Raw genomic sequence first — 16285 nt, 5'->3', positions numbered from 1 at the left:
GATAACACTTTGGTCTTTCAGATAAGAAGGTATAAAATGTTCATCACTTTAAAAAGAAATTTGAAACAAAGGAAAGTGGTAAAATTATAAAACTGAGTAATGGTTACAAAGGTATTCTATTAATCTTTGTATTAAAAAAATTTTTTTTAATGTTTAATTATTTGAGAGAGAGAGAAAACATAAGCTTGGGAGGGTTAGGGAGGGGGACTGAAGCAGGCTTTGTGTTGACAGCAGTGAGCCCAACGTAGGGCTTGAATTCATAAACCGTGAGATGATGACCTGAGCCAAAGTCAGACGTTCAACCAACTGAGCCACCCAGGTATCCTGTACTTAGAAAAAAAATTTAAATTTTTAAAAATATATATACATATATTTTAATGTTTTTTATTTATTTTTGAGAAACAGAGAGAGTGTGCTAGCAGGGGAGGGTCAGAGAGAGAGGGAGATACAGAATCCAAAGAAGGCTTCAGGCTCTGAGCTATCTGTCAGCACAGCGCCCGACACGGGGCTCGAACTCAGGAACCGTGAGATCATGACCTGAGCTGAAGCTGGATGCTCAACCGACTGAGCCACCCAGACACCCCATAGAAAAAATTTTTAAACCTTAGGAAATAGCACAGTGAACATTTATCTATGCTTTACCTGGATTCACCAGTTTTTTTTTTTTTTTTCTTGAGTTTATTTATTTTATTTTATTTTTTAATGTTTATGATTTATTTGGGGGGAAGGGAGAGAGAGAGGGAGAAACAGATTCTGAAACAGGGGAGGGGCAGAGAGAGAGGGAGACAGAAAATCTGAAGCAGGCTCTAGGCTCTGAGCTGTCAGCACAGAGCCCAACCTGGGGCTCTAACTCAGGAGCCATGAGATCATGACCTGAACTGAAATCGAACACTTAACTGGCTGAGCCACCCAGGCGCCCCTTAAGTTTATTTCTTTATTTTGAGAGCAAGTGAGCAGGGAAGGGGCAGAGAGGGAGAGACAGAGAGAATTCCAAGCAGACTCCGCACTGTCAGCAGGGAGCCCAATGTGGGGCTCAAACTCAGGAATCATGAGTTCATGACCTGAGCTGAAATCAAGAGTCGGACCCTTAACCACTGAGCCACTCAGGCACCCCTGGACTCACCAGTTTTAACAGTTAGGATTTCATCTGAGAAATAGAACCAATATGAACATTATGGAATAGTATAGTAAGGGATTATACCTTAAACAGCTGTAGGGGCTGGTGAAGAAATGTATTAAGAGATAGTGCCTATGGACTCGTAGTCATTGTAAATCAAAAGGGCAATTAAGTGGAAGAAAAGACAGACGTGAGTGGGGAATAATGAAAAAAAACTGGCACCTGTAAGTGGAAACTGGAATGTGTGTCTTATTGGTTCCATCATCAGTGACAAAGCTGGTGGTCTTTGGCCCAGAACTTGGAGAAGCTGAAGGTGGAGCTCTTGTGGGAGCAAAAAGAATTAGTGGCAGGCCTGACTGCTGCCCTGTCCCTACAGTGTGAGCCAGCATACCAGCAACGATGTGTGTAAGCTGGATGGGCATCTGGTACTCTATGATGACCAGAGCATAATGGCTTCTGCCTCCTTAACAAATCTCTGTTGGCTAAGCTCAAAGGGAAGGGATTTTGGGAAATATGGTTCCAGTTTAGCTAAGCTGACCTAGCAAAATGCAAAAGGCTCACAATGTAAGTGTTGGTGTGGATGTGGAACAACTAGAACTAAGGTACATTGGTAGTGGAAATCACTTTGGAATTCTGTTGATAATATCTACTAACGCCATGTATATACACCCTATTCCCCAGCAGTTCTGTTCCTGAGTAGACTCCATAGAAATGAATATTATGTCTACCACAAGACATGTACAAGGTAGTTTATAATGGCTTGATCATGATAGCCACAAACTGGAAGCAACCTATATGCCCAACAAAAAATGAATAAAAATTGTGACATATACATACAATTAAATACAACTATCATATGCAGCAACATGGATGAATTGCACAGGCATAACAGTGAAAGAAGTAGGGCCCAAAAGAATATATAGCTGGTCATCATTATTCACAGATTCTATATTTGCAGATTTGCTTACTTACTAACATTTTATTGTAACCTCCAATTTAATACTCATTTGGTCATTCGTGGTCATTCAGTTTTTCATAACTTTTTTTTAATAGCATTTAGTTTCTTTTTTTGAGAGAGAGAGAGAGAAAGCATGCTCGAGCAGGGGGCGGGCAGAGAGAGAGGGGGGGATAAGGAGAATCCCAAGCAGCCTCCACACTCAGCACAGAGCCTGATACAGGGCTCGATCCCACAAGCATAGGATCACAACTCTGAGCTGAAATCAAGAGTCACTCAACTAACTGAGCCACCCAGGTGCCCTGGTATTTGGATTTTTTAAAGTCACAAGCTTTATAACTTTGCTAATGAACCTTATATGTAATTGAGTATTGGAAGGATGCTCCAAGGCTAACTGTTCGTTACTGCAATATTATAGGTTGTAATTATCCTTTAGTTTTTATAGGTATACTTTAGTTGTAATAATGGTTTGTCAGAGAAACAAAATTAATTAGCAATACAATGGTTAGGGACCATTATTTTTTTAATGGCTGTCATTATTAACTTGAATTTTGTATGTGATTTACAAAGAAAGAGAACTTAGTCACCTTTCTGTTTCTTTGAAAAAGTACCTCGCTTTTCCTTGAGCAAGAAAAAGAACATGAAGATACATGAAATGTAATTATTTTTGCAATTCAGCCAATTTAGTGATAGAATGAAATGGAGTTAGGACTTAGTGAAAAAAAAGTCTTGAAGTTACTTGGGTTGGAAAGTGAAAAGAAAATCGGAAAATCCATTGATTAGCCTGCCAGGCTAATTGAGGAAACAACACATATATGATGTGAAATTGCTTAGAGCTCAGAAAAAGATAATACTGGGGCGCCTGGGTGGCTCAGTTGGTTGGGTATCTGACTTCGGCTCAGGTCATGATCTCATGGTTCGTAAGTTTGAGCTCCGCATTGGAGTCTGTGCTGACAGCTTAGAGCCTGGAGCCTACTTCAGATTCTGTGTCTCTCTTTCTCTCTCTACCCCTCCCCTGATCACACACTCTCTCTCTGTCTCTCAAAAATTAATAAAATGTTAAAAAAAAGATAATACTAATAATTAACATTTCTTGAGCTAAGTAATCTCTACATCCAGCATAGGGCTCAAACTCACAACCCCGGGATCAACAGTCACACACTCCGCTGACTGAGCCAGCCAGGTGCCCCAGAACATGTGTTATCTTGTGTAAGCCGCACAGTAACCTCAAAAGATAACAATCATTGGGGCACCTGGATGGCTCAGTTGCTTAAGTGTCTGACTCTTGCTTTCAGCTCAGGTCATGACCTCACAGTTTGTAGGCTTCTGTGCTGATGGCATGGAGCTTGCTTGGCACTCTCTGTGCCCCTCCCCTGCTCATGCTTACTCTTTCCCTCTCCCTCTCAAATAAGTAAACTTAAAAAAAAAAAGTAACAATTACTATCTCTCTTTTTCTTTTTTTAATTTTTATTTACATTTATTATCTTTGAGAGATAGAGACAGAGCACAAGTGGGGGAGGGCAGAGAGAGAATGAGACATAGAATCCAAGAGCAGGCTCCAGGCTCTGAGCTGTCAGCACAGAGCCCGATGCAGGGCTCCAACTCACAAATGTAAGATCATGACCTGAGCCAAAGTTGGAAGCCTAGCTGACTGAGCCATCCAGGCGCCCCTCATTTTTTTCTTTAAAAAAACATTTTTTTGAGATACTTTAAAACTTAGAGAAAAGTTACAAAATAGTTCCCTGGAGAGTTCCTATGTAGATCTCACCCAGCATCCTTTAGTATTAATGTCTTGCATAACCACAGTACAATCATCAAAACTAAGACATTAACATTGTTACAATACTGTTAGCACAACTGCAGACATTGGATTTGCTAGTTTTCCCACTATTGTCCTTTCTCTGTCCTAGGATCAGTGTATTTAGTCCTCATGTCTCCTTGTCTTCTCCCTGTTCTCCGTCCTTCCTCATTTCATGACTTTGATACTTTTGAAGAGTATTGGTCAGTTATTTTATAAACTGTCCTTCATTTGGGTTTGTCAGGTGTTTTCTCATGAGTAGACTGAGATTATGCGTTTCTGGCACATCACATACAAGTGATGTGTCATCCTCACAGAATCAAAAGGAGACACTTAATCCTGGTAGGTTTTTCTCTTTGGAATTAATAATGTCATGGGGAGAAATTTGAAACTATGTAGATATCCTGTTTCTCCTCAAAATTTGCCCTCTATTCTAACATCCATTGGTGCATCCTATCATTTAGAAAACTGACATACAGAGGTTGAATGGCTTATCCAGGATCACTTGGCTAGTTAGTGGTAGGATCAAGATTCACCTGTTGAAAATTTGAACTTAAAGCTCAGGCTCTTAGTAGAAGGGTAACCAAATACCATTGCTATCTGTTGGCTCAATGGAATCTTCCTGCATGGGGGCCATTGTATACACTCAGAGATGTCAACTACAGTACAGTATTAGTAAACTCTTGTCATGTACTGTATTTAATGTAACTGGCAATAAAGCAGCAGAGGAAAGGGTCTATATCTGCAGGCAGCCTGACCTAGAATGAAGCAAAGCATTCCTAAGCTTACTCTTGTACGGAAAAGCAAAGGACTGTCCATGGGTATTTTGAAGTGACAAAAAATACACTAGTGCCAGTTGTAAGTACCTTCCAGTGTTCTGAAAAATCACTGATTACTGCTAAATACCGTGGTCTAAGATCCGAGCATCTGAGTATGGGAGATGATCCCCCACAATCCCACAGAGAGAGAGAAAACCATTGGTTCAATTGTGACCTTGTGACATTGAGCATCACGTACTAATATTGCAAGACATCGCTCGTTTATCAAGTTAAAATTTTTTAGAAATATTTCCTCGTCTTGCTGAACACTCAACAGAACAAGCTACTTACAATTCAGGGTTTTATTATATTTACAGGGCACTATTATGAACACATGGGGAGATTCAGAGATGAGCAAGTCCCTTACCTTAACCTATAATAGAATTCAAGTCCTCATTGACAACAATGTAAGGTTCATGGACTCTCAGGACCTCTCACCAAATGAATAATATACCTTCTCAGTGGGAAAGGGGAGAATGGTAGGAGTGATATGTGGGCAGGCAGAATAAAACCATGTATAGGACTTTATAGGCCATATATGAACTTTGGATTTTAATTGAGAAATTTATATGGGAAATTATTTTTGTAGAGGTTTAAACCAAGGATAGAAGTGACCTACTCTGACTTATGTTTAATGTTTTATTTATTTTTGAGACAGAGAGAGACAGAGCATGAGCGGGCAGGGGCAGAGAAAGGGAGACACAGAATCCGAAACGGGCTCCAGGCTCTGAACTGTCAGCACAGAGCCCGACACGGGGCTCGAACCCACGAATGTGAGATCATGACCTGGGCCAAAGTCGGAGGCTCAACCGACTGAGCCACCCAGGCGCCCCTGACTTATGTTTTAGAAGACTTATTCTGGTTGGATAGTTCAAGAAGACCATGGATAGAGACATCTAAATATAAAATACAAATAATATTTATATCTATACATAGAATATAAATATAATAGACATAGAGATTTGAATTATAATTATTTCATTTCACAAAATGTGATTTTATACATATATTGACATGGTTTTGAGGTTTTAAAATCACTTGTAAGCTATTTTCAGTTTGGTATCTCAGCATGTCATATTTTGCAAATGATACTTTCATTTCTGAAATATGAATAACTACATGCAAAAAATTAACATGTAAAATAAATTCATATTCTAAGAACATTGATAGAATCTTTCTGTGTTATAATACAAATCCATTTACTTAGATTAGAATAATTAGTCTAGAATAGATCTGATGGTCCATGGGCCAAACATAGTATAAAATTATGTATTGCATGGCTTACTGTGTTTTAAATGTTTTTGAGTTCTAATTCCTGTAGCTATGTATCTGTTCTCCAGTTTACCACTGGTCCCCACACCCTATGGACTCACAATACCTAACTCACATATTCATCTATGTTATTTCCTGGCCCTTATGGGCATTTGAACTTATGAACCCTTTTCTAGAATTCTGGTGAGTTTTCACTAGAGTTGCCAGGAAGAGAATCCAGATTGCAGTGAATTGTGTAATGAATGAGAGATGAGGAAGTAGGGCCATGGAAAAGCTTAACAAAGGAGAGAGAGAGAGAGAGAGAGAAATAGCTAGAATGTGATTGGTAATGCAAGAGGTGCATGTCACCATTCCCTTTCATATTGCTCAAAGTCAGCCCATTCCTCATGGCACACTTCCCCAACGAGTCTTACTTTTTAGCTAGTTTTCCAGTTTACACTAGATTAGAAATAGCACCGTAGGGGCGCCTGGGTGGCTCAGTCGGTTAAGCGTCATGACTTCTGGCTTAGTTCATGGTCTCAGGTCATGATCTCTCTGCTGTCAGTGCAGGGCCCACCTGGGATCCTCTGTCTCCCTCTCTCTCTGCCCCTTCCCTGTGCTCGCGCTCGCTCGCTCGCTCGCGCTCTCTCTCTCTCTCTCTCTCTCTCAAAAATAAATTAACATTAAAAAAAAAAAAGAAATAGCACCTTTAAAAGGTGTATTGCTTGCTGGATGCAGACTTGGTAAGAACACAGGTGATTAAGACTGATATCAGAAGAGGAGACAGAAGCCCAAAAAAGCGGATGAAAAGATTCAGAAACACAGTATCTGGAATCATTTAGTATAGGGTAAAAGTTGCCCAGCGACTGAAGACAACACTGTGTTACAGAGCAGTGTACTCAGTGTTCATAATGATGACTCTAGACTCTAATCAAAGAAAGGTTAAACTATGTTATGCACAGTTTTCTAGGTACAGTTAAAATGTATAATAAATGGGTAAGAGTTTCAAAGTTTTCTTAACAATAGTAGTGAGCTGCATTTACATGGAAATAAATATTTAATTTCTTAGCAGATCCATGGTGCTTTATGACCCTTGAGTCTTTTTTCAGGAAAGTAGTCTGTGCAGAAGGAAAGGTGTATCTCTTTGCGTTCTTTTCAGAGAACTATTTAGCCATAAACAACCCTAGGTAATTATGGAGTTTCAGAATAACCTGAGTATCATTAAATTGACACATTGACAGGGAATATCTGGTGATAAGGTGAATGAATAAGTGTCGTAACCCGCTACTCAGTCCCGGTGCGCTTGTCCTAAACCCGCAGCCCCGGAACGCTCGTTCGCTCGTCATAGTTGTTTCCCACAGGAGTCTTAACCCGTGGGACCCGGAACGCAAGTCCGTTTGTCCATCCGCTTCCACTCTGGGCTGCGGCGGCACTCGCAGCCCGAGCCCCGCGGAGAGCGGGACCCGGGGTCAGCCTCTACCTCAGGTTAGGGCGGCAGGCGCCATGGGTCCTTCTCCTGAGGGAGGGAGAGAAAAGGGGGGCAGGAGAGGGAGACGCAGAGAGTAAAGACTGAACTCACGGTTTCTCGATCAGGCGAAAGAGAGCGTTTATTCAAAGAACTATTCTTTATATAGTCTTCAGGGGGGAAAAACAAGGCAAGCTGACCTAGGCAGGCTACAGAGTCGAATGCATATCAAAGAAGCGCCCCGACTTTTGCCTCAGCAATCTTGGGGGATGGAGAACTATCTTGTTTACTGGCTCACTCAATGGAGTGATAATCCTTGCCTGAGGCAGACAGAAAACTTGGCGGCCAGACAAATAAGTAAATCTATTCATTAGAATAATGAATAAGGGTAAGGGTCTTGGACCCTTTAGTGGTGGGCTGTGACAAATAATATCTGACTTGACTTCATCATTTACACAACTGGTTTTCAAATAACTGCAAAACATTTTTCTTCTTTCTTTTCAGGATGGTCTGCTGGTCCTTCATTATGGTCTTGTAGTTTCTCCTCTGAAAATTACTTGAAGATTCTAGGAAGAGGGAAATGAAATAAGGAGGCTTCTGCAAGATTGCATTTCACCAAAGATTTCCACAAAACATGTAATTGCTACCACTTTGTGCTGTTGGAGACATAACTTCTCTGTTTTCAGCACCTAGATTCATAACATTTATAAGTACAACTTGGAATGATGGAATGCATCTGTTTCACTAGAAACTATACATAAAAAGCATCCATAGCTCAGGGGTAAATTTTCAAAGCATTGAATTTTAAAATTCCTTGTGATCTCAAATACTTTGACATTGATTTTGCTTCCTAATCATTGAGGTCAATTGGTTACTATTTTCTTCTTTGTTGAGCCATATCCCTTTCCCGTTGTGGTTAGGATGCTGCTCTCTGGAATGGTATCAGTTGGGCAGTCATCCTTTTGGAAAAGAAGTATACTTTTGAACTGAAGATTCAAAGCCAGGCTTTGTTAAACTACAGAGTGTACCTCTTTGAGAAAGACCCAGACTACTGGCCACTTCTGTATGTTGCCATCATATTGTGAACGTGTCTGTCTTTTACCAGCAATACTACTACAGAGATGATCTAGACTTCTAAAAGGGATGAATCGTCATTCTGTGTGAAGAGACTGTCTCCTGCAGGGTTTGTGGCCTGGACCATAAGCCTTCAGTGTAATAAAGACTGCTTTAACATATCTTACAACAAGGGGTGCCTCTTTGAAACATTATTTTTATTATTGAATGTTAATTTGGTTAGCATTCACTTTGAGTCCTAGTTTGGTTGTCAATACCTTGTAACACCACTGGTTCTGAAAGTAATAAAGAAACGAGTGAATTTGCAAGTTTACAGAATACTTGCTCACTGTTTCCTCAGTAAGTCAATTTAATGTTCGTTTTCCCATTACTTTGTCACTGGGATAAAGAATACGGGTGTTTGAGAGTTCACTCACGTGCAAAGATTTCAGTTTTAAATGTTATTTTGCCTAAGGCTAGCATTATGATACTTTTAAAACAATATTTTGTAGACCCTATTTCTCTGCAAAATTTCCAAGTCTGCATATAGAAACAACTACAAATGAATGAGGTTTGGCAATTGTTTTGTAAAGAATTTGTGAATTGTGTACAAATCTCTTCTAACCTTTAATAAAAATTTTAATAAAAATTTATTTTAACCTATTTTTAAATGTTCATGTTTATTGTGTATTGAAACAGAAATAACCAAAATTCCTTAAGAGATAAAGTATCCAAATTAAAATACCATCAAACAGGTATTTTATGCACATTCACTGATTTTACCTGATGTTATTTGACAGGGGACAGAGTAGCAACTGTGGAATTCATTGCCTCTTAAATGTTCCTTACCCACATCACTCACCATCTTTATTCTTGTCCCATGCTAATGTATCTTTGTCAGGGGTTCCCAAGACTGCCTTCAGGTTTGGTTTGGTTTGGTTTGGTTTGGTTTGGTTTAAGTAGGCTCCAAGCCCAATGTGGGGCCTGAACTCATGACCCTGAGATTAAGAGTTGCATGCTCTACTGACTGAGCCAGCCACACCCCCCAAGACTGCCTTCAGGGTTTAGTGGTTCACTAGAAAGACTCATTATACTTATGCTTGTAGTTTATTACAGTAAAAGGATACAGTTAAAATCTGCAAAGGGAAAAAAAATGTATATTGCTGAGTCCAGGAGAAACCAGATACAAGCTTTTGGTTGTCTTCTCCCCACGGAGACAGGGAACAGTGTTTAATCCTTTCAGCAATGATACGTAGCATAGAAAACTGTTGCCAACCAGGGAAGCTCACCTGAGCCTTAGTGTCCAGGGGCTTTAACGGGAATGAGTCCCACGGGCTGCCAGTGCCCATATGATTGACTCAGCCATCAAGAGTCCAGCATCCACCCAGTGGTCACACTGATACAGCATGTCCCAGGGCCCCAAGTATACAAAAATAGGCATTCGCCATAAGTCACATTCTTAGGACAAACTATTTTGTATGGCCCAAGGTTTTAGACATATAAGGCAGGATATTCCAAGGACTCCATGATATGGGAAAATACTTATTTTAAAGCAGAATATTAAATGTAATTATTTAATAAACACTTCTGTGATAAGCCAGTCAAAAGGATATCGCTCTTTAGATATTATGTGGACAAGATTAAAATGAAATGGAACATATAGCCTATGGGTTATATACATACATTCCTTAATAAAAGGCAGACACTGGTAAATACTAAGAGTCACAAAGAGATCTACCCTTTATTTTTTGCTTCCTCTTGGACTTGACCTCCAAGAATATCAAAGGGGTGCCTGGGTGGCTCAGTCACTTGAGCATCCGACTTCAGCTCAGGTCATGATCTCATGGTTTGTGGGTTTGAGTCCTGCATTAAGTTCTGTGCTGACAGCTCAGAGCCTGGAGCCTGCTTTGGGTTCTGTGTCTCCCTCTCTCCGTCCCAATCCCATCTCACTCTGTCTCTCTCAGAAATATTTTAAAAATTAAAAAAAATCCCAAAGAACTAGGTTATATCTAGTTATATCTGTTTGGCCTATTGTTCCCACCAGGCAGTAAAACAAGTAATGAAGAAGAATGCTAATTGATTGGTTTTCAAATCTGTACCCCTAAAATCAGCATGATCTTGGGCTTCATCAATGGAAATACAGTTTCAGATCAAGGGAGTTAAAACTTTCAATATCCAATTCATGTTGTGTCCAGTTCTGGGTAACATACCCAACTACTCTGAGAGATGGGAGGGTAAGGGGATAGGGAATAAAACCAAGAACAAAAACAAGAGCAAGGGTTGAGCAATTGCCCGCGCGGTTCACTTGGAGAGGCAAAAGCTTCTGGGTAGGACAATCCACAGTAGCTGTCTTCAAATAACCAGAGGGTCAAAGACTTAAATGTGGGAAAAGCACAAGCAAGAACAAACAAATGCCGACTTGTTGCCTCAGGTTAGCCTGGCTGCCACCAGCAACAACATGCGTTTAGTGAAGATGAGATAAGACCAAAGTTTTTTCAAAAGGAATTTTTACTGGAAACAAACACCCAAATCTGCTCAAATAAGAGTATATGAAGTGCAGATTCCAAAGCCCAACTTCAGTGGCTGAGAATAAATTTGTTTGGCATAGCTGCAGGTCCTTTTGTTTTTACCTAAACCCTCTCGGAGGTGACACTAAGCAAAGATGCCCAGAGGAATAGTTTGTGGTAGTTGTAGTTTGGCAGAATGTATGCTTGGCAAGTTTCTCACTTCCTCCCTTAAATCCACCCCAATCTTTTCTCTCTATAATAGGCCAAAGTCATTTACTCCGACTGCGAGCTTCACTGAGCTTCCCCTCTGCTTCTACTGTGTTGCTCTCGCCTCTTGATTAAGTTACATTCTTGTCTCTGACAATTCCTTCTCTGAACTCCAAGCCAACACAGATCTAAATATATACACAATGACTCTCCTACAGCCACTTTGAATTCTTGAAAGTAATACCTCTAGGGGCGCCTAGGTGGCGCAGTTGGTTAAGCTTCCTACTTCTGCTCAGGACATGATCTCACTTTGTGAGTTCGAGCTCCACAGTGGGCTCTGTGCTGACAACTCAGAGCCTAGAGCCTGCTTCAGATTCTGTGTCTCCCCTGCTCTCTCCCACTCCTGTGCTCATGCTCTGTCTCTCGCTCTCTCTCTCTCTCAATAATAAATAAATGTTAAAATAATTTTTAAAAAAGTAATACCTCTACTGGGGCACCTGGGTGGCTCAGTCGGTTCCGTGTCTGACTTGGGCTCAGGTCATGATCCCACAGTTTGTAAGTTTGAGCCCCAGGTCAGGCTTTGTGCTGACAGCTCAAAGTATATCTTCTGTGATTCGTTCCTAGATGAGTATTCTTGTGGGATCACCAAGTTGTAATTGGCTTATCAAATGTATGTGTGACTAATCTTAAAATTTTTTATTTTTTTCTTTCAAATTCTAATAGTTGCAACCTCTGTGGTGTGTTTTGTCATCTTGGAAACTCCTGGTAATCGAGAAGATTCAAGCAGATGCTGATTCTGAATGTCCGCTTTTGTTTTCTTCAGGCCATGATCAAAGAGTAGGTTCTCGTTTTTATCCTTTTTCAGTATGTTGTTCTGCGAATGAGTTTGATTATTGGCATCTCTTCAAAACTGCACTGATGAAATCTAAATTTTATCACCTATTGAGATTAATAGTAATTTCACAGATGAAATGCCATATTGATCTCCTGAAAGCTTGCCAAGCATTTACTTAAATGGAGTGGCTATTATGGTTTGATCTTTACTACATTTGATTTTGAACTGATGATGTCTGTAGTTTTACAGAGGTTCTTATTGTGATAATATTTTCATATAAATGAGAATAGGTTTTTTTCCTTTGAATGTTTCTAAGAAAATGTTTTCCCAAGAGAAAAGCCTGTTGAATAATAGTTTAGAGATTGAAGAAGACAAAGGTTTCCAGGAACAGGGTTTTTTGTTTCGTTTTTCTCTAAAACAACACGTAGAGGCAGTATTGCATAGTGGTTAAGGACATGAATTTTCAAGCCAGATTGCATAACTTTGATTCCCAGCTTTGCTACTTGCAAGCTATATGATCTTGGACATGTTCTATGACTTCTCTGAGCTGTAGATTTTCTTGTCTGTAAACAGGGACAAAGGAACCTAATTCAAAAAGTTGTTCAGAGAATTAATGAATATGTGAAGCATTCATAACCCTAGTTGGCTTATAGTCTACTGTCAAATTCAAATATGGTCCCTATGTAGTCACTTCTTAGATTACTTTGTTGAGTTAGTTCCTTTCTAATGAGTAGTGGGGTCCGCTAATACTAAAAGACTGATGTTGAACCATTTATTATTTTTCCTGTCTTCTTTCTTCTATATTTTCTCTTTCCACCTCTTCTATGGGTAACCAGGAAAGGGGCAGGCACACAGGCCCTGAAGTCAGACCTAGATTCTGCTTTCACTCTAACTCTAGTCTTAGCGCTGCTGCTTATACTTTGCAAACTAGATTAGTCCTTAGACAATTTAAGTTGTGAGAAGTTCCTTTTGTGCAGCTCAAGTCTGGCTTGAGGTAAAGATAAAAGATTTGTCTAGCCCTGAAGGGCATCAGGAATTCCACATGTCATTTGTGAATCTTTATGCCAGGAAATCATGGGAAATGGAAGTTACACTTCTCATTTATTCATATTGATGGCATAACAGATGAACCTAAGTGAGTTAATTTTTTTGTTTGTTTGTTTTAAGTAGGCTTCATGCCCAACATGGAGCTTGAACTCACGATCCTGAGACTGGGAGTCACATGCTCTCCTGACTGAGCCAGCCAAGAGCCCCTTAAATTTGTTTTAGTAAGCACCTTTAGGGGCACCTGGCTTGCTCAGTTGGTAGAGCATTCAACTTTTGATCTTGGAGTCTTGAGTTTGAGCATCATGTTGGGCATAGAAACTACTTCAGAAAAATATATAATAAGCACTTCTAAGGAAAAATACCTTTTTTTGCCCTGCACAATAATCAGCAATTAACTAGATCTGCTACTGATGGTATTCCAAAACTCCAGCCCTTATGCTAATGATTTTGGCTACCCTCTGCTAACATTCTATAACCCCTATTAGTAAAGCATACAATAGAGCTAGAATGAAATGTCTCATGGGGTGCCTGGGTGGCTCAGTGGTTAAGTGGGCAACTTCAGCTCAGGTCACAGTCTGTGAGTTCAAGCCCCACATCTGGCTCTGTGCTGACAGCTCAGAGCCTGGAGCCAGCTTCAGATTCTGTGTCTCCCTCTCTGCCCCTCCCCCACTCACTCTCTGTCTCTCTCTCTCTCTCTCAAAATAAAATAAAGACATAAAAATTTTTTTTTAATTAAAAAAAAGAGGGCACCTGAGTGGCTCAGTGAGTTAGGCCTCTGACTTTGGCTCAGGTCATGATCTCACGTTTGTGGGTTCGAGCCCCATGTCAGGCTCTGTGCTGATGGCTCAGTGCCTAGAGCCTGCTTCAGATTCTGTGTCTCCCTGTCTCTCTGAACCTCCCCCTCTCATGCTCTGTCTCTCTCTGTCTCAAAAATAAACAAAACATTAAAAAAAATTTTTTTAAATGAAATGTCTCAGACTTACACACCGCAGACACCAACTGCCTCACCGTGGGAGAGAATGGCCACCTGGTGATCTATGGTAATTAATCGATGAGGAGGGGAGCCTGGAGACCCCTCCAAGATCAATCTTCATTTTTCTTAGTAGCCTCAACTTTCTCTATTTTATCTTATTCAGAATCACTAAAGAACTGTAGAAACAAATCTTTAAATATCTGCAGTGTGACTCACTGTATCTTATTACAATCCTGAGCTATGTGTCTGTATTTCTGTGTGTTTCAAGGGATTAAGCAAGAATTTATAAATTTTAGCTAGTCACCACCCGCACCTAGTAAGCTTGTGAAATATCAGCATAAAACATGAGTGCAATCAAATCATCTAGGAGATCAATAGAGGAGGAGAGAAGCCATTTCATCCACATGGTACCATTCTTCTCATCTTTTGAGGATTTGCAGCAGGGGATGGTAATTTAATAAAAACAATCCTTTGTTTGGCTGGATTCAGGAGCATTTACCGCTTTTGCAAAGGGCATATCCATACAAGATATTTGAAAATAGCAAAGTCATGATTGGCTTAAATCTAAAATGTACATTAAATTTGAACATGTGGCAAAACCAGTAATGTATATTCTATAAAGAAAAATAAATTTCACATATGAGCTCTATTTTAAGATCCTCCAAGCCCCCCTGAGTTAAGTTCCCTTTTTAGTTACTGGGCTTTCAGGCACACCAGTTTATTTGGTTCTAAGAGGAAAAAATGTATTCTTATGATTTAGATGCTTTTAAGGACTTTGAAGATTTCTGATGATACAATAATAAAACTAATATCAGTTGGAAATCAGTGATGGGTGCTCAAAAGCGAGCAATAATTCTAGCTATTCTTTCTTTTGTTTACATCCAGATGTATTTCTGGCTTTTTCTCCAGGTTCTCTTTCGAAATCAATACTCTTATTAGATCTGGCTTATGTTGTCCTGATGGAATTTCTTCCAACTGAGATTGACCCAGCGTGGCTATACGTAATGGTCTCAGCTGGAGCAGAAGGTATAGTAGACTTTGTAATTATATTTTTCTGATAGTTCCATACGTTCTCTATCAGTAGACTTTTTTAAAAAATTGAGATGAACTTTACATGATATAAAATTAATCATTTTAAAGTGAACAATTCAGTGGCATTTAGTATGTTTACAATGTAGTGCAGCCACCACCTCCATTTAGTTCAAAAACATTTCCAGAAGTCCAAAATAAAACCCCATACCCACTGAATAGTTACTCCTTACTGCCCCCTCTCTTTAACCCTGGCAACTACCAATCTATTTTCTGTTCCACTGATTTTTTAAAAGATTTTTTAATGATTATTTTTCAGAGAGAGAGAGAGGGAGAGAAAGAGAGAGAGACAGAGTGCAAGTAGGAGAGGGGCAGAGAGAGAGAGGGAGACACAGAATCTGAAGCAGGCTCCAGGCACTGAGTCATCAGCACAGAGCCTGACATGGGGCTCGAACCCACAAACGTGAGATCATGACCTGAGCCAAAGTCAGATGCTTAATCAACTGACCCAGCCAGGTGGCCCATCTTTAAAAAAATTTTTTTTAATATTTACTTAATTTTGAGAGAAACAGAGTGCAGGCAGGGGAGGGGCAGAGAGAGGGATAACACAGAATCTAAATCAGGTCCCAGATTCTGAGCCGTCAGCACAGAGCCCAATGCAGAGCTTGAACTTGTGAACCCTGTGATCATGACCTGAGCCAGTTGGACACTTAACCGACTAAGCACCCAGGGGCCCCAATGTTTATTTATTTTTGAAAAAGGGAGAGACAGAGCATCAACAGGGGAGGGGCAGAGACATAGACTCTGAAGTAGGCTCTAGGCTATAAGCTGTCAGCACAGAGCATGACACAGGACTTGAACTTGTGAATCAGGAGATCATGACCTGAGCCAAAGTTGGACGTTCAACCAACAGAGCCACTCAGGTGCGCCACAGTGAATTTTTTAATACATTCTAGAAACTACTTCATATTTGCCTTTCGAGTCATGAATGATGGTTCTGGACTCCCTGCTTGTGTTCATGAATAAGTTCTAGAAGTTTATCTGCAGGACTATAGGTGATGTGTGTTGTGTCTGGAGCTAAAATTTGGACTCTAGTTTCCAGAAAACAGCTCAAATCTTGCCATCTTCTTTAGTTAGTGCAGTAAAATGAATTCTAAGTATCCTGGATTTATTACTTCTTTAGAAATTGCTCCTGCTGTAATATCCCCTCATATTCGGGCCCTTTGATTC

General features: G+C 40.1%; 1 protein-coding gene across 1 annotated transcript in view; it reads left to right on the top strand.

The window, feature by feature from the left end:
• PCGF6 (polycomb group ring finger 6) overlaps positions 1 to 9121 on the top strand; it is a 35949-nt gene extending 26828 nt beyond the window's left edge. Inside the window, exon 10 of the mRNA XM_029932510.1 lies at positions 7909 to 9121. Within this exon, the coding sequence (XP_029788370.1) occupies positions 7909 to 7965 (57 nt within the window). The 3' untranslated portion in view covers positions 7966 to 9121. The remainder of the gene's footprint in view (positions 1 to 7908) is intronic.
• Positions 9122 to 16285: the final 7164 nt, after the last annotated feature.

Source organism: Suricata suricatta, chromosome 2 (assembly GCF_006229205.1).
Source record: "Suricata suricatta isolate VVHF042 chromosome 2, meerkat_22Aug2017_6uvM2_HiC, whole genome shotgun sequence".
In the NCBI taxonomy this organism is placed as follows: domain Eukaryota; kingdom Metazoa; phylum Chordata; class Mammalia; order Carnivora; family Herpestidae; genus Suricata; species Suricata suricatta.
The sequence above is the reverse complement of the archived record's forward strand: the minus strand, read 5'-3'. Positions and strand labels throughout refer to the sequence as shown.